Source organism: Mesocricetus auratus, unplaced genomic scaffold, assembly GCF_017639785.1.
Source record: "Mesocricetus auratus isolate SY011 unplaced genomic scaffold, BCM_Maur_2.0 Super-Scaffold_100691, whole genome shotgun sequence".
NCBI lineage: Eukaryota > Metazoa > Chordata > Mammalia > Rodentia > Cricetidae > Mesocricetus > Mesocricetus auratus.
In genome coordinates this window covers 47,172,999-47,191,912 of record NW_024429267.1, presented here as the reverse complement: position 1 = coordinate 47,191,912, position 18,914 = coordinate 47,172,999, and the positions used below count along the sequence as shown (strand labels likewise).

Here is an 18,914-nt window from a genome sequence, read left to right as displayed (position 1 = left end):
GCAGACTTGTATTTCCTTTTATGAAGCAGGCCTCAAACCCAGTCAGAAAACAGATGGTAAGCCCATCTTCCTTTGCCAGTATTGCACTTACGGGGTGTATCTTGCCATGCTAGTCTTTATTATAGTTCACAGGGTTCAGAGCTGGATAAGACAGCTGGTGACTTTTTCCTTCCTTAGCAACCTGCAATGTCTTTTTGTTGTTGCTGCCGTTTATTAAATGCGAATATGCTTCTCAAGCATGTTAGTTGTTGAATTTGCAATTCTCCTTGAATTTGTAATTCTTCTGTCCCAGTCTTCCATGTAGCTGGGGTTGCAGACCTGCTCCATCCAACCCGACTTAAGTTGAATCTTAGATGCCTTACTGGGAAGTATTTAAAAGCATTACTACCGCCAGAATCACTGCAATTTCATACTCAACAGGTTTTCTTCCAGTAAAACCCTGAGCTTCAAGTTGGAGACAGTTCAGTGGTCAAGGGCATGTGATGCTCTTGCAGAGGCTCCAAGTCAGGTAGCTCCGCCACATGCAACTCAAGCTCTAGGGGGTCTAGTGCCCATGGCTTTTGTGGGCACCTGTTCATGTATACATCTAGACACACTCACATAACTAAAAACAAATCTTTGGAGCTGGAGAAGTGACTCAGCAGTTAAGAGTACTTGCGGCTCTTAGAGCAGACCAGGGTTTGATTCCTAGCATCCACATGGTGGCTCACACCCATCTGTAGCTCCACTACCAGGAATTTGACTCCCTCTTCTGGCGACAATAGCATCTCACACCCATCTGTAGCTCCACTACCAGGAATTTGACTCCCTCTTCTGGCGACAATAGCATCTCACACCCATCTGTAGCTCCACTACCAGGAATTTGACTCCCTCTTCTGGCGACAATAGCATCTCACACCCATCTGTAGCTCCACTACCAGGAATTTGACTCCCTCTTCTGGCGACAATAGCATCACATGTGCTTGTGGCACACAGACATACATGGAGGCAAAACACTCATACACATACTTAAAATAAATCTAAATCCCTTTTATGGTGTAGTTGTTAAGAGACATGCTGATAGTTACCCGGTTAACCTGTTAATACCCAGCTTAATATAACCAGAACCCTTAGCTTGTAAATATTGTTGCTACTGAGATATTTATTCCCTCATTTTGCATTTCATTGGTTTTGTGAGGAATGAGAACACAGAATATCTGGTTTTTTTTTTTTGGTTTTTCGAGACAGGATTTCTCTGTGTAGCCTTGGTTGTCCTAGAACTCACTCTGTAGACCAGGCTGGCCTAGAACTCACAGAGATCCACCTGCCTCTGCCTCCCGAGTGCTGGGATCAAAGGCATGCACCATCACTGCCTGACAAGAAAAGGTTCTTATTAACTGAGAAAATGTTTACCAACCAAGCTTGTGCTGAGAATAATTTATTGAAGAAGTAAAGTATCTTCTACTATAGGATGCATTTCTCAAGGAGCTATATCCTTTTTTTTCTCTCCAAACATTGGAGATTTAACCTAAGGCTTCATACATGCTAGGCAAGTACTGTACTAGGACCTCCAGCCCTTGTCCCCCAAAGTATTGGGTATCTTTGACGACTCAGTCTTCATGCTTTACTCGGCTATCTGAGAATCCAGTAACTTTTATGCTTATTCATAGTCTTCCAAGGAGTAAATCTGTAAGAGAAATATTTGCTTAGAGAAATTGAAGTGAGTGAAATTAAGAGAAAAACTACTGCACTGTTAACTGTCTGTACCACAGTATGTGTTGTTTACTAAATGGGAATATTCTTCTCAAGCATTTTTGTTGTTGAGTTTACAAGCATTTTTGTTGTTGAGTTTACAATTCTTCTGCCCCAGTCTCCCGTGTAGCTGGGGTTGCCAATCTGCTCCACCCGACACGGCTCAAGTTTGTTTTGAGCCTGACCCCTGAACTGAGGCTGACTAGAGACATTCTGATTTCATTGAAGGATGAAAAGATAGCAGAGTGGATGTGGGCAGAGAGGAGAACAAAACATGTGGGTGTCTGTGTGATTCTGGGGACTTGGAGCCTCTCAGAGCTCCACACCAGAGCAGATGGGAGGAATAGGCATTAGATGAGGGGCACGTGACATGCAGGGTTAGACCACTGGCTTCATGGAGAGCAGAATGGGAAACGTATCTCCACACTCTCCATGCAGCCCTATCGCGTCTCAGCTCAGGGGGTTTGAAGCAAATCACACGGCTTCTCCAGACCTCTGCTTATTTGCCTATGAGATGTAGCTAAGGATTGTGCCTTTAAAGCTCCTGTGAGGGAACTGGGGGAGGAGATACCTGTAAAGGGTGTGACACCAGGCAGGAAGAAGGGCTGGGGTTAGGTGTAAGAGCCAGCCTCCTTCCTGTTGTATGATACAGATAGGGAGCTTGTCCAAGTATCTGGGGAGGAACTGGCATCCATCCATCCATCCATCCATCCATCCATCCATCCATCCATCCATCCATTTTCTTTTGCTTCACACCATGATAAACATTGCCATAATAGCCGGGCATTGGTGGCGCATGCCTTTAATCCCAGCACTCAGGAGGCAGGTAGGCAGATCTCTGTGAGTTCGAGGCCAGCCTGGTCTACAAAGCAAGTTCCAGGACAGGCTCCAAACACAATACAGAGAAACCCTCTCTCGAACCCCCCCCAAAACAAAACAAAACATTGCCATAAATTTCTATGTCACTTTGCAAAGCTATGAGAAAATTCCTTTGTCATTTTCTAGGTTTGGAAATGCTGGTCCGTAAGATTCATATATTCATAATTTGTTACATTGTCTAAAACACGTGAGACTGTTCTCCAGTGACTTTAAGTCCTCATTGTTCCCAGAGACTGAGGGAACGTTGACTCTGTCTCCACTAGCACTGGGTACTCACCCACCTCCTGACTTTTTCTAGCAACCAGTGAACTGGCATCTCATTATTGGCTCAATTTGAATTTGTCTAGTTATTCCAGAGCATCTGTGCAGGCTTTACATGTCAGTTAGCTCAAGAACAAGCTCAACTGCACAGTCTCTGTCTCTGATTTTTGTTTTAGAAACAGGGTCTTACAGTAGAGGCAAGGCTAATCTCAAATCTGCAGTCTTCCTGTTTAGCTCCCAAATGCTAGCATTTCAGATTTGGCCTTTCTCTTTTTTTTGTAAACCAGTCTTTGTCTATTTCTTTTGTCATTTCTTCCTGAATATTAAGAACATATACAAGCAGGGTGGTATAGTCCATGGCTTTAATTCCAGCACCCTGAAGGCAGAGGCAGGCAGCTAGATCTCTGTGAGTTCAGATTCAGCCTGGTCTACATAGAGAGTTCCAGGATAGCCAGGGCTACATAGTGAGACCCTGTCTCAAGACCAAAACCCCAAAAAGGAAAAAGAAAAAAGTGAATAAATAAAGATGCATATTCTTGTTTTTTGCCTGAGATATAGGATGCTGAGATGATAAAATATCCCTTCAGGGGGGCTGGAGAGATGGCTCAGAGGTTAAGAGCACTGACTGCTCTTCCAGGGGTTCTGAGTTCAATTCCCAGCAACCACATGGTGGCTCACAACCATCTACAATTCAATCTGGTGCCCTCTTCTGGCCTGGAGGCAGAACACTGTATATGTGATAAATCTTTAAAAAAAAATCCCTTCAGGTTCTGCCAGCTGTCTGCTAACTCATCCACAGTGTTCTTCATTCATCAGAGATCTGGTATCAGCTGGAATAATCATGGAAATAAAATGTTGTCTAACACAGTTCTAGAGAAAACTATCATAGTCTTAATGTTTAACTCATAATTCAGGAGAATGGATTGTTTCTCTACTAAGTCATATAATTTTTGTTTTTCCGTTATTGTCTTTTAGTTTTGGAAACAGTGTTTCACTGTGTAGCTCTGGCTGGCCTGGAACTCACTTTGTAGACAATGCTGGCCTGCCTCTGCCTTCCAAGTGCTGGGATTAAAGGCCTGTACCACCACCGTCAGATTTTGAGACAGGGTCTCTTTATGTAGTCCTGGTTGGCCTAGAACAGGCTGTGTAGACCAGGCTGGCCTCAAACTCACAGAACTACTCCCCTGTTTTAGGATGAAAGGTGTGTGTCATGACGCCCAGCTCTTTATTTTGTTTTGATGCATCTGAGTGCTTTGCTTGTGCGTGTGTCTGTGCACCATTTTGTGCCTGGTGCTTGTGGAGGTCAGAAAAGGGCATTGGATCTCCCGAAGCTGGGTTATAGACGATTGTGAGCCACCATGTGGGTCCTGGAAATTAAATAGGGCCTCTGGAAGAGCAAGCAGTCCTCTGAACTACCAAACTACCTCTGTGGCCCGTTTTCTTTCTTTTTTTCTTTTGTTTTTATTTGTTTATTTTTGAGACAAAGTTTCATATAGCCCAGGTTGACTTCAAACTTATATAACTAAGGATGACCTTAATTTCTGATCCTCCTGCCTCCATCTCCAAGTGCCGGGATCACAGGTATACACCCCTTTGTCTGGCCCAGCTATATCTTTAATATCCTCTGGTCAACTGGGATTGACATGTGAAGCAAGCTATTTAAAATTAAAGTAATAAAAATATAAAAAGATTTAGTTTGTTCTTAAGGTTAACCATAAATCCCAGCAGTTGAAGGCTTGAATTTGACACAAGGGCCGTTCCTCCCTTGTTCTGAGCAAGAAGGTTCTAGCAGCAGACAGCTCTCAGACTCTAAAGACAGCATTACTTCACGTTGCAGCCTGCACGGTGCTGGGTGCCCAGAAGCCCCTGCTGCGTCTTGAAATGTGTATGGACAGCGGTCCTGCTGTTTGACCTGTCTCTAACCTCAAGGGTAAGACCCCAGAATCTTCTGTTTGGTCACATCAAGCTTGTAGGTTCAAATTTCTGTTACTTTATCGTTGATTTTTAGGCTTGGTTACATGCACTTATTTTCTGTTTCTCTGTGCATTAGGCTATCTCTATAGGCAGCATATTGGACTTTCTTTTTCTTTAGTCTAAGAATGCCTGTCTCTCCTTCCTTTCTCTCCCCTGGTTCCCCCTCTCCATCCCTCCCATTCTCCCACTTCACTCACAGTATCTCTCCGAGTTGCCAGGCTGGCTCTGACATTGCTGTAGGTTGACTAGTTCTTATATTTAAGATGACTGGGAAAGGTGTAGGATGCCCTGGAAGATGCCAAGGAACTAGTTAGACGTGGTAATGGCCACGGGGGTGTGTAAAGAAACGTCTAAACTTGGTAATGTACTCTGAAGAATGATGGGTGAAGGTTGTTTACAAGTCTGTGTAATATGCTTCATCAACCACGAAGAGAAATAAATGGAGCAAAGACAAATGCCAAACCTCCCAGTTTTTTCAATCTGTATGACAGTTGTTTGGCTTCATTTTACCACTATCTCTCCCTTTATGCATTTTGACAATATTCTTAACAAACTGTTACAAATCCTCGATAACAGAGGCGAGTGAAACGTCTCAGAGATTAAGAGAATATGTTGCACAAATGTGAGGACTTGGGTTTGAATTCCCAGGACTGAGTAAAAACCTGGGCACGGCTGTGAGTCCCTCCCTGTAAGTAGCATTGGGGAACTGAGGCAGGTAGATTCTGAGAGGGAGATATCCTGTCTCAAGGCAACAGGGCAGAGGGAAATAAAAAAGTCTCACAAAAATGATACCTGGCAGCCTGCTCTGGGCTCCACATGTACACTCCTGTGTAGATACCCAAATACTCATTCATAAACCACATGCACATATGCAATTCCCACTCACAAATCCTTGACAACGAGCTGTTAAATGTATGTGATTTACTTTAAAAAAAAAAAAAAAGAAAAGTGACCTTACTTACACATTCTCCATCATGCATTTTAATTATGGTTCTGTCGTCATATCTGGAAGAAAAATTATGATTATTTTTGTTATGTTGTATGCTATAAACCATGACCAAGAAAGAAATATTTGTTAATGACAGTGAGTTTATATATATGTATATATACATATATATAGTATTTATTTTATTTTGTTTCATGTGTGTTTTGCCTTCATATCTGTGTACCTATGGAGGTCAGAAGAAGGTGAGTTTGGGCACAGCCTACATTCTAGCTCCAGGGGATCCAGTGACCTCTTCTGGCTTCCATAGGACTTCTATTTACATGTGTCATGTGTCATGTTTGCATGTGTATGTGCCCGTGCATATTCGCACATGCACAAACCATACACATTTAAGAACACAATGATCTTAAAGAAGAAAATACTATGAACATATGTATCAATGAATTAGATAACCTAGATGACAATGAAAATTTCACAGAAACACAATTATCTAAACTGAGTGACGAAAAAATGAAAAACAACTTAGCAGACCTCGAAATATAGACATTAAATCTGTGATCGAAACCTCCCAACTGATCTTGTTCAGGTAATCACATTACTGGGAAACAAGACCTGCATAATGACCACATCATGCTAACATGGGCAGTAGGGGTGGCAAGGGGGTGGGGATCTCACAAGGCCCCACCCTAGATGATGAGCTACAGCCAGTGACTTCTGAGAGGATGAGGATCGGTTTTCTCCGGGAAGAAGCCCCTCTCTTAGGTTATCCCACCCCAGGTGGTCAGCCCTAAACACAAGTACACGTAAGCAAACATATATGAACTCAGTAGGGTGTGCGTGCATGCGTGTTTACTGTTAGGGTCTTGAAGAGGTCCCACAAAAGACCACCATCCATGTGTGCAATAGGCAAGAGCATATTTATTCCAGCATGCTGCTGGGACCTGCCATAGGCTCCTTTTAAGCACAACTGAAGGGGAGTTCCTAGGGCAGTTAGGTTGTTTTAGATATGATTGGCTCAAGCCAGTGGCAATCATATTAGTGCATTCTAATTGGCCAGGGTAGTTAGGGGAGTTCCTACGGCGGGTTGTCTTAGATATGATTGGCTCAAGCCAGTGGCAATCATATTAGTGCATTCTAATTGGCCGGGGTAGTTAGGGTCTGGTCAGGGCTACAGTTTTCCATCTTTGGGCAGGCCTGGACAAGCCCCAGGCTTTGTCCTTGAGCTGCTGTGGGGGCTGGCTCAGTGGCCCAGGCTCGGTGCATCCTGTCTCCCTTGTCCCCGTTGTCAGGGGCACCAGTGATTAATTGCCCTCTGCTCGTGGCTCTCTCAGAAACTGCTTGCTCAGCCTCAGGAAACTGAAATTGAGGCCTGATCTCTGAGAGACTACTGAGCAGCCTGTTCTGGCATCTGCTCTAGCCGCTCATTTACATGCAACAATAATAATGAAGGAAATGGAGAGGGATTGTGGAGAGGACACACAGGAGATGGAGAGGGACGAGGGAATGATGTAAATACGGTATTATGTATAAAATTCTCAAAAACAAGAAAACTAAATTTAAAAAAACAAAACCAAACCCTAACAGGGTTGATGAAATGGGTGAGCATGTAAACCCACCTGCTGCCAAGGTGACAATCTGAGCTTCTCCCTAGAGTGGGAAGGAGAGAGACAACTCCTTCAAGTTGTCCTCTGACCTCCACATGTGCACTTGGCATGTGCAAGTGCCTCTTTCCTTTTTTTTTTTTTTTTTTTTTTTTTGGTTTTTTGAGACAAGGTTTCTCTGTATTGTTTTGGAGGCTACCCTGGAACTCGCTCTGTAGACCAGGCTGGCCTCAAACTCACAGAGATCCACCTGCCTCTGCCTCCTGAGTGCTGGGATTAAAGGTGTGAGCCACCAAGCCCGGCTGCAAGTGCCTCTTTCCTAAATAAATAAAACGCAGGCTGGGAGGTAGTGGTGCACGCCTGTGTTAACTGGTACACAGTAGTTGGGAAAACTCCTTACCATTTCTTCCTCCCCCTCCCCTTCCTCCTTTTTTGCCCACCTCCCTTCTTCCTCCTCTTCTTTAAGAAGTGTTATTATTACCTCCCATATTTGTGTGTGTGCTCGTGTGTGTGTGCATGGTCACGTGTGTGCCGTGGTGTGTGTGTGTGTAGGTCAGAGGACAGCTTTTGGAATGTAGGGCCGTCCTTCCACCACGGATCAAACTCAAGTCATCAGACTCGGTGTCAAGTGCGGCTCCCCGCTGAGCCATCTATCTCACTAGCCTACCTCATCAGGCTGTTCTTTGGCCTGGTGAGCCAACTGGGCTGTGGTCACATGACTGAGTGCTAAGCCTTCTTGCTACCTCCACTTGCTCGTTGTCCCCTCCAGACACTGCTCTGACCGCTGTGATGCAGAAATGGGATCCCATTCACCTTCTCGGAGACAGAGGAGAGCGGGAAGAAACGCAGAAGCAGGTAGTGTAGGGTGTGAGGGAAGATCTAGTGGGAATTGGCTGAGGCAGGTATGATAAAATGGAGACTTACAGAACTCTGGAGCAGAGATGGCACTCACCGCCGTAGGTAACTTGGTCAGTGCCACATATAGGCTCGTCGGGCTTGTAGTAGGAAAGCATCCAGCACTTCCTTACATTCTTGTTGCACAAGACCTGAAGTGAGACACAGAGCACTGCTTCCATCACCGGGTCCTTTGGTCGTTGTTACTGGTAGCAGGGACGGGGCGGCGGAGCAAGGAACACCAGGCCAGGAGTTTAGAGAACAGGCTTCGTATCCTCCACATTTATCGTGGTCCTTACTGTTGATCCTACATGACTGTAACAGGTACTCTGTGCAGTCCCCAGTCTCCCGCTGGTTCCTTATTAGGGAGAAGCTCTGTTCTACAGACCACAAAGAGTGATCGTTGCAGTACAGAGAGCACAAGCTGGGAAAGGTCTTCCCAAACAGGCGTCTCTGGAGCTGGAGCGATGGACGGCTCAGCACTGGCCGCTCTTCCAGAGGAACAGAGTTCAGTTCCCAACTCCCATATAACACGGCTCACAACTGCCTGTCACTCCAGCTCCAGGCTATCCTCTGGCTTCCATGGGTACCTGTTCACTTGTGACATATATCCATATAGACACACATAAAATAAAATTTTAAGAAAAAAGGGAAAGGGGCCGGGCGTTGGTGGTACATGCCTTTAATCCCAACACTGGGGAGGCAGAGGCAGGTGGATCTCTGTGAGTTCAAGGCCAGCCTGGTATACAGAGTGAGTTCCAGCACAGCCTCCAAAACAATACAGAGAAATCCTGTCTCGCAAAACCAAAAAAAAAAAAAAAAAAAAGAAAGAAAGAAAAAAGGAAAGGAATTCCTAAAAAATGGAGCAGATTTCTCCTTTTAAATCTCTTTTTGGTGTTTTGTCTCCATTTTTATTTTTGATATTTCTACTTTTTTTTTTTTTTTTGGTTTTTCGAGACAGGGTTTCTCTGTGGCTTTGGAGGCTGTCCTGGAACTCGCTTGGTAGTCCAGGCTGGTCTCGAACTCACAGAGATTCGCCTGCCTCTGCCTCCCGAGTGCTGGGATTAAAGGCGTGTGCCACCAACGCCCGGCTCTACTTTTTTGTATTTTGCTATTTGATTTTGTTTTTTGAGACATAGTCTCTATATATTTTCAGCTGTCCTGGAACTCGCTGTGTAGACCAGGCTGGACTCAAACTCACAGGGAACCTCCCACCTGTGCCTTCTAAGTGCTGGGGCTAATAGTGTGTGCCACCATGCCTGGAAAAACTGGTGTTGCTTCTGAGCACTGGTGAATGACTTACAATCTGTACTTCGTTAAGTGTGTTCAAACGTGTCATAGCAAGGCTCAGACTCGGAGCTGACAAAGAATGCTGCATGAGGTTTGGAGTGAGGGTGGCATACATGTGTCCTGGATATCACCATGGAGATGATGGGACCAACCTACCTGAATTTTGCTTTTATTTTTCCACATACTGTTTCTCAGTGTAGCCCTGGCTGTCCTGGAATTAGCTTTGTAGACCAGGCTAGCCTTGAACTCAGAGATCTGCCTGCCTCTGCTTCCCAAATACTGGGATTAAAGGTGTGCACCACCACCATCTATCTGGCTGGGATCAACCTGAATTTGAACCATGACCTCCTCATGCATTTAGTGATGGTTAACCCAGGAGGCTTGCAGATTGGAGTACTGTGTAGGAAGAGCCCCTAGGGGCAACCAAATGAGCTGCACATACTCTGGGATTCTCTTAGGATCGTGGTGTTCCCAGGCATGGCCCCCCTGCTCCCCACCTCCCAGGGACTTGGGAGGGAAGCTGGGTCTTTCTCCATTCCTGTTCTTGGCAACCTGGGAAGTGGAGCTCACCTTCGTCTCCTGGAAGAGCTCCTCAGTCAGGCGCGCACTCATAGGAAGATAGAAATCTGGAAGGCAATGCCATGCACACCGGAGAGTTATTCCCGGTCTGTGTCCTCAAGGGAAAAGGCTAGGTGAAGGAGGCCCTGCTTGTCATTGAGAGCATCCCATCTCCTCACCAGAGCCCAGGGTTCCCCTTCAGCATGAGCTGACCTCCATAGAAATGAAAAGAGTTAGAAAGTAGAGACCTGACTGTCCCTTCTTGGGCAAATAACTTCCAAAACCTTAGGGTTTTTTTCTTGTCATTTTTAAAACTTTTTTTTTTCAAGACAAGGTCTGTAGCTTTGTAGACCAGGCTGATCTTGAACTCAGAGATCTGCCTGCCTCTGCCTCCTGAGTGCTGGGATTAAAGGTGTGCACCACCACTGCCTAGCTTTAAAATTCTTTTTTTACAATTGGTATATATTTATTTTTTGCAGTACTGGATTTCATAAAGATGTTTTTACATATTTTTTGAGGCTGGAGAGATGGCATTTATTACTCTGGCAGAAGACCAAGGTTCAGCTCTCAGCTCCCACAGCGTGGCTCACAACCGTAAGTCCAGTTCCAGAGCACCTGACACCTTTTTCTGGCCTCTGAAAGCAGTGCTCAGACACAGTGCTCGTGTGAAAGCAGTGCTCAGACACAGTGCTCGTGTGAAAGCAGTGCTCAGACACAGTACACATGTGAAAGCAGTGCTCAGACACAGTGCTCATGTGAAAGCAGTGCTCAGACACAGTGCTCGTGTGAAAGCAGTGCTCAGACAATGCCAGTTCCCAAACATGGTGGCAAACACACATGCATGTAAAACATTCATGCACATAAAATAATTTATTTATTTATTTTTTTGTTTTTTCGAAACAGGGTTTCTCTGTGGCTTTGGAGGCTGTCCTGGAACTCACAGAGATCTGTCTGCCTCTGCCTCCCGAGTGCTGGGATCAAAGGCGTGCGCCACCAACACCCAGCTGAGCCCAGGGCTTTCTGCATGCTGGAAAGCACTCTATCAACTAAGTCACCCTCAACCACCCTGCCACTTGTATTTTCACTAGTTGTTTAAGAACATACATCTTAAGTTATAAATGATCTGTAATACTAAAATGAGATGTCTTGAAAGACACTGAGTTTCACTAGCTTACATACTCAATTCAGAGCATCTTTATGTGGTGGGATAATCTTGTACTCTGTGAAGATGTGTCTTTGCCAAGGCATCCACAGATTGGTTTAATAAAGAGCTGAATGGCGGGACTTCCAGGCAAAGAGAGAGGAACTAGAAATGAATCCAGGCAGAACAAGTCAGACACACAGAAAAGGAGAGAAGTAAAAGCCATGTGGTAGAAAGTAGATTAATAGAAACAGGTTAATTTGAGTGATAAAAGCTAGTTGGGGACAAGTCTAAGCTAACGACCAAGCTTTCATAATGAATAATAAGTCTCCATGTCATTATTTGTGGGCTGGTAGTCCCACCAAGGAAGGTCTGACTACATCTCTGCAACTCATATGTATATCATATATAAAGCTTTTTTTTTTTTTTTTTTTTGGTTTTTCGAGACAGGGTTTCTCTGTATTGTTTTGGAGCCTGTCCTGGAACTCACTCGGTAGACCAGGCTGGTCTCGAACTCACAGTGATCCGCCTGTCTCTGCCTCCTGAGTGCTGGTATTAAAGGCGTGCGCCACCAACGCCCGGCCATATATAAAGCTTTATAATTAAGTAATTATGTAATTATTTAGCATGTAAAGAATTGTATATATTGGCCGGGCGTTGGTGGCACACGCCTTTAATCCCAGTACTCGGGAGGCAGAGGCAGGCGGATCTCTGTGAGTTTGAGACCAGCCTGGACTACCGAGCGAGTTCCAGGACAGCCTCCAAAGCCACAGAGAAAACCTGTCTCGAAAAACCAAAAAAAAAAAAAAAAAAAAAAGAATTGTATATATTGAGTTGAGTCATACAACTTCAAGTCATATAATGTGTATGCTGTGATATCAGTTCTCCCACTAGTGCATAATTCATGTCTCATAGTTCAGTTTGGCTCTATGTAGAGTCAGCTGTTAAGCTCTGCTAATGGCTAGGTGGGTGCTATGATTTGTTTGTTTGTTTTGTTTTGAGACAGGGAAGTTCTTTGATGATATCCCTCCCTGTACCCTTAATCCTCTCTATATAGCTATGGCTATCCTGCAATTCACTCTGTAGACCTGGCTGGCCTCAAACTCAAATCCACAGAGATCTGTTTGCCTCTGCCTCATGAGTTCTGGGAGTAAAGGTGTGTGCTGTCTTGATATCATATATCTCCCACCCTTGGTGTATCATACTGTGAGTCCAGGGACATTACTGCTACACAAACCTGTCTAGCTTAGTTTCCAGCACAAAGCATATATTTCTTGGATATGTAATAAGTGTGCTAGGTGCTGGGAAACCCAGCATAGTATTAAAGATCTTGGAGCAATATGGATGATGCCTTCAGTAATTCAAGCTGTTACCAAGCAAACATTCTCTCAGGCTTGAGAGAAACAATTCTTTTTCTGTTTTGTTTTTTTTCTAGACAGGCTTTCTCTGTGGCTTTGGAGGCTGTCCTGGAACTAGCTCTTGTAGACCAGGCTGTCCTTGAACTCACAGAGACTCATCTGCCTCTGCCTCCGGAGTGCTGGGATTAAAGGCGTGCGCCACGACAGCTGGGCTGAGAAACAATTCTTTTATAACCAGTGTTCCTTTTCAGACAGGACATCTAGCTAATGGGCCACACAGATGTCTTGCTTAATGCTGTAGCGAACGCTGAGAAAAAAAGACAGTGGGACAGAACAGAGCAAAACTGGCCGTCATAAAGGACGCCATGCTGACATTTTCTTCACTCCAGACTCTGTCCCACTGTGATAAAGTTTGACACAGTCACCTGGTACAGGTCCCAGCTTCCCATGCCTTCTTGGTCTGATGCTTTCAATCAGACTGAATGCAGGTCATGTAGGACTAAAGGTGGCTCCTTATCACCTAAGAGTCTCCCTTTTTGTCCCTTATCCTCCAAAAGGGTCTCAGCCTTTGTTGAGTTGAGAAGCTGTTTTGTGAACTTCTTATCATACTTCTGTTTCCTGGCCAAGCACAAAACTGCTTAGTCATCAGCTGGCCCTGCTGTGGGCTCCGCAATTCTGAGAGGAGAAAGACACAGCTTGGGGGCAGGAAGGGAGAGGATTAAGTACAAGACAAAGGAACAGTTTAATACAAAACCCCTCTCAAGGAACAGAGGTGAGAATGGGCGCTGAAGGGGAGCCATTGTTCACTGCAGAAGGAAAGCTTGGCCTCATGTGGCTCACGAGTCCTGTCTTCTGGACTTAGTTACTAGACGTGAGCTCCCTGGAGAAAACATAAGGCCACACAACTAGCAGGAAAGATGGAGTGTTTGCTACAGAAGGCAGGCACTGTTAGATTTTTGAGGAGGGAGGGAAGGAGGAGGAGAGGGGAGGGAGAGGGAGAGAGAGAGAGAGAGAGAGAGAGAGAGAGAGAGAGAGAGAGAGAGAGAGACTGAGTTGAATTGTTTTTCAGGAAAGATTTTGCTTGTTTTTTTTTCTTTCTTTTTTTAAAGACTTATTTGTTTATTTATTATGTATACAGTGTTATGCCAGAAGAGGGCACTAGATCTCATTACAGGTGGCTGTGAGCCACCATGTGGTTGAAGGGAATTGAACTCAGGACCTCTGGAAGAGCCGCCTATGCTCTTAACCTTTGAACCATCTCTCCACCCCACCCCACCCCACCCCTTTTTGAGACAGGGTTTCTCTGTGTAACAGTCCTGGCTGCTCTGTATCTCGCTTTGTAGATCAGGTTGGCCTCAAACTCACAAAGATCCACATGCTTCTGCCTCCTGAGCGCTAGGATTAAAGGCGTGCGCCACCACCACCTGGCTGAAAGAGATTTATTAACCCTCAACAATCCACAGGCACAGAGGCAGTGTGAAGATCTGGGCAAGATGCTTCATTGCTGACAGAAAAGCAATGCGTCCATCTTTAAAGGTTTATGAGGGAAAGAAAGGTTTTGCATTGTGAGGAAGCAGGTTTAGTCAATACTCTAATATGTGGCTTGTGCTGTGTGACCAGGATAAGAAAGTATACTGAAGTTAGCTGGGTGACAGGGTCACTCCTTCTTTGGGTGGGAGAGTGGGACTCAGTCAATGTTTGACCCGTTCAGCATGACAATAGTCAGGCTGCTTCTAGCCCCTGGGTAGCAGGGTCCAGGATATACTACTACCCTGCTGCAGGTCTCCCGGCTTAGGACCTGGTTACCTACAAGGCCCAAGGATTGAACCATTCATCAGAGGGGCACAAGGTGGAAGGCTGGTGGGCGGTGTTGTGTTCAGTAGCACAGGGGGTTAGGACTGAGCCCAAAGTGAGAGGGAAATGAACCTAGCTTCCCCCAGACAGGATTACATTGGATATGGAGGGAGAGGAGATATTCGAGACATGAATAGTAGTTCTCAGTTTTTTACCAAGCTTTTCAAGGTGTGAACCTCGCAGGGGGTGGGGGGGTCCGATGTGAGAGACAGTCGCCATGGTAAATATGGGGCTAAAGATGAGTGAGGCACCGGGGAGTCTAACTGGGAAAGGATGCGAGGTCCTCAGCCACCTTTGCTAAAAATGGTCTGTCATTAGCCAGAGAACATCAGAATCTCCTTCTCCAAAGTCTATGGGAGTTCTTTGGGGTTTGGGATGTGGACAGATACAAACTGAAAATGAATGCTCCCTAGGACTGAATGTCCTCTTGATAACTTAGTACTTTGGTAAAGTCAGTGGCTCTGGATTTTAGAGGCTGGGATTCAACTCTCAGTTTTGATACTTAGCAACTCTGTGTGAACCTTTTGTCTGGATTTCAGCTTCATCCGTAGCATGAGGAATTAGTAATCAGCTAAATTTAAATGGTGACTGGGGATGTAGCTCAGTTTACAGCGCACAAGGCTCTCCGTTCAATTTCCGGCACTGCAGATAATGAACGACTCTGCATGGCATGTGCACCTCTAATTTTTAAATAGATTAGATCTAGTGCAGAAAATATGGATAGAACAAGAACTCGTAACTCACCAACTGCAAAGGAAGTCCCCACTGAGATGGCCAGAACAAGGAGGGCAGTTGAGAAGGCCGCCTTCATGGTGACAGATCTGTGGAAGCAAGCGGGCATTTGGTGACAGCAATAAAGGAAGACAGGCCTGACTGCTCTCCAGCCTGATGTGGTTTTAGCTGTGGGAGGTACTCCTCCTGCCTGAAGCAACAACCTCAAGGGTAAAGACAGCATGGGTGAATCTTATCGCTCGATGCTGGAAGACTTGTCCAGCTCCCTTGGTCCTCAGAGTTCTCTGAGGGAGGGCGGCCTTCTGCATCCTAATAAGCAGCTGCAGAATCAGCACTGCTGCAGCATGGACTGCAACAGCATGAATTATAAGTCGCTCTACTCAGTAGCTTGTCTTTAGACTCACAGGACCAGGACATCCAGTGTTGTACAGATGACCAAATGTTCTTAGGAATATTTTCACGAGATGGCTATGGGACCTCTCTTTAGCCTGGTTTTGTCAGTCTTTCTGGTCACTCAACCCTTTTTTCATGTACTCCAAATCCAAGCCATTACTAAAGCTATTTGTTTCTTTGTTTGCTTTAAGATAGAGTCTCATTTTGTAGCCTAGGCTACCCTTTAACTCACTTTGTAGTTCAGGCAAATAATCCTCGGGCCTCAGTATGGGATTACAGGCATGCATCCAATATCCGTGTCTTCTTTTATGTGCTTTTTCCTTATGCCTCCCCAGCAATCTAACTGATCAAATTCTTTAAGCCCAACTCTGTGTATGAGCACATGTCTATATTTTATGTTTTCTGTGCTTCTGTAAAAGCAACAAAACACCAAGCAGCTTTTCTGTTTTTCCATTCTCAACATTGCTTTTAGAGGACATGTACAGAATAGGCATCTAGAGGAGCAACCTACTAGTTCCTCTTTTGGTATCATATTGGCTAAAGAAAATGGTAGAATAATTTTAAGGAAGAAAAATTCTTTTTTTTCTTTTTTCTTTTGTTTGGTTTGGTTTTTTGAGATAGGATATCTTTGTAGCTTTGGAACCTGTTCTGGAACTTGCTCAGTAGACCAGGCTGGCCTCAAACTCACAGAGATTGGCCTGTGTCTGCCTCTGGAGTGCTGGGACTAAAGGTGTGTGCCATCACCACCTGGCTAGGGAAGAGAAATTGTAAAGAACATGGAAGACTGTTACTAGTGTTCAGACCATTGTCTGATTGTGACCAGTAGTGGAAGCAACTCTTTTTTTCTGGGGGAGGGGTTTGAGACAGGGTTTCTCTGTGGCTTTGGGGGCTCTCCTCGAACTAGCTCTTGTAGACCAGGCTGGTCTGGAACTCACCGAGACCCACCTGCCTCTGCTTCCTAGGTGCTGGGATTAAAGGTGTGCGCCACCACCACCTGGCAGAAGTAACTCACAGCACAAATCTTGCTAGGAACCTGTGAACAATGAAGTTCTAAGACAGCATGGTGTTTTCTCCAGAGCAGGGGCTTTGTTAGGAACAGTGTGCTGAAGACACTTCAAAGTGGGACTGCTGGCCGAGCGTTGGTGGTGCATGCCTTTAATCCCAGCACTCGGGAGGCAGAGGCAGGCGGATCTCTGTGAGTTCGAGACCAGCCTGGTCTACAGAGTGAGTTCCAGGACAGCCTCCAAAGCCACAAAGAAACCCTGTCTCGAAAAACCAAAAAAAACAAAACAAAACAAAACAAAACAAAACAAAAAAACAAAGTGGGACTGCTGTCACATCTGCAGGAATCTTCCAGAATGGTGATGAAAACGGGGTCCCCATCCCTCAGTCAGAAAGACTGCATGCAAATCACCCTGCAAAACCTTCCAGCTTTAAAGGAACCATTTAGCTCAGTCAGAAAGGCAGAAAGAGGGCCAAAATCACATCAGCAGTGAGAATACCAGCGGTGGAGTAGGAACAGCAATGTCAACTCCTTGTCATGTGGGTTAGGGTATGGTGATTTCAGCAGACTTCATGGAAGCTAATTTTTATGGAGCCCATTGCTCTGAAGGCTCTTTTGTATCAGGGAAGAGGAGACCGAAATTGTTTTCAGTCCCCTTGTACTGTTAAGTGGCCACAGGCAGCCCGAGGGGAAGAACTGTGGAGACAATTGCCATACAGCAAAGCATGATGACAAGGGCTCAGACCCAGCTCCTCAGCATGGGAAGAGACTTTCAGCCACATTGCTTATGGCTAAATAAGGAATGTGCCACTGTGCCCAAGTTCAACTTTTTATACATTATTAAATAAAGCTATGTGTCTCACTGTATAACAACAAAAGAAAGAAAATGACTTTTAAAGCCAAAATTAATAAGATACCAGAAATGGTTAATAATATTTGTAAAATGAATGGATAAATGCCAAGAGTTTTTTGATGAACTGTTTTAAAGTTGCAATTACTTCTGGGGAGTGACCTGTAAGGCAACAGATGGTAAGAAAAGAAAGAGAACAGAATCCCAGACACTCACTGCCATACTCTTTTTTTTTTTTTGGTTTTTTTTTTTTGTTTTTCGAGACAGGGTTTCCCTGTGGCTTTGGAGGCTGTCCTGGAACTCGCTCAGTAGACCAGGCTGGTCTCGAACTCACAGAGATCCGCCTGCCTCTGCCTCCCGAGTGCTGGGATTAAAGGCGTGCGCCACCAACGCCCGGCCACTGCCATACTCTTAAACTTTGATCATGTATTGCTCCGGTGTTAATAGTTATCGACCAGTGAAATTCCCAAAATGATACCCAGAGAGTTGGTAGCAGGAGCTCACTTGCAGTATTGAGATGGTTAGGGCACGTGCTATTCTTCATATACTGCATATTTTGACATTCTCTTCATCCTGCACACTTTCCAGACACATGGTCTAGCTGCGTAATTTCAGCCCAAGCCTTTCCCTGAATGAAAAAGAATCATAAAACACCCCTTCATTCTAAAACAAAGTTACCAGTTGATTAGTCCATGTTACCTGCTGTGACTGCGGCAGTTGCTGACAGGCAGACCTGTTAGGTGACCAGGAAATAGCAAACTGGCAGGCAGTAGGTGTTGTCGCAGAGGACGGTGCCTGGCAGTGGAAGACAGTGAGGGTTGAAGTTCAAAAGTATAAATACAAGCCAGGGGTGTAGTGATGCATGTCTCTGGTCTCAGCACTCAAGGAAGAGGCAGGTGGATCACTGGGAGTTCGAGGCCAGTCTGGTCTACAGAGTTAGTTCCAGGACAGCCAAGGGCATATAAAGAAACCCTGTATGGAAAAAGAAGTAATTTTATTTTTATGTGTGTATCTACCAAATATTTGTGGATATCTGTGGATGCCAGAAGAAGGCATTGGATCTGCTGGAGCTGAAATTACAGACTGGGTGCTGGGAACCGAACTTGTGTCCTCTGGAAGAACAGGAAATTCCCCACCTGCTGAGTCATCTCTCTGGCCCTGGTTTCAGTTTTTGAGATAAGTTCTCACTCTGTAGGCCAAGCCTCACTGTGTAAATGAAATTCTCTCCTCCTGCTTCTTCCTCTCAGTGACTGAGATTACAGGCATGGGTTACCATATCTTGTTCAATAACTACATTCAGGAATGCTTCAGTTAATTACAAACCATATTAATTACCATATACACATATGTAGTTAATTATTGTACCCAGAGTCAAACATATTCATCTTTTGGGGAAGGAGATTTTGAGAGAGGGTCTGATCTAGCCCAGCCTGGCCTGGGACTTGTATA

At 45.0% G+C, this 18,914-nt stretch overlaps 1 protein-coding gene across 4 annotated transcripts; it reads right to left on the bottom strand.

The window, feature by feature from the left end:
- Positions 1-1,404: 1,404 nt before the first annotated feature.
- On the bottom strand, positions 1,405-18,252 carry Spink8 (serine peptidase inhibitor Kazal type 8 (putative)). Of its 4 annotated transcripts, none has more exons than XM_040740010.1 (7): positions 18,165-18,252; positions 15,232-15,308; positions 10,147-10,202; positions 8,317-8,438; positions 5,808-5,850; positions 5,043-5,133; positions 1,405-1,666 (listed from the first exon to the last, which is right to left on the bottom strand). In XM_040740010.1, the coding sequence occupies exons 2-6, from the start codon at positions 15,296-15,298 to the stop codon at positions 5,104-5,106; spliced, it is 318 nt and encodes a 105-aa protein (XP_040595944.1). In that variant the 5' UTR covers positions 15,299-15,308; positions 18,165-18,252; the 3' UTR covers positions 1,405-1,666; positions 5,043-5,103. The 4 variants fall into 4 exon arrangements, with proteins under 4 accessions (XP_040595944.1, XP_040595943.1, XP_040595942.1 ...); XM_040740009.1 differs by lacking the exon at positions 18,165-18,252 and adding an exon at positions 15,624-15,733; XM_040740008.1 differs by lacking the exon at positions 18,165-18,252 and having other exon boundaries at positions 15,232-15,498.
- Positions 18,253-18,914: the final 662 nt, after the last annotated feature.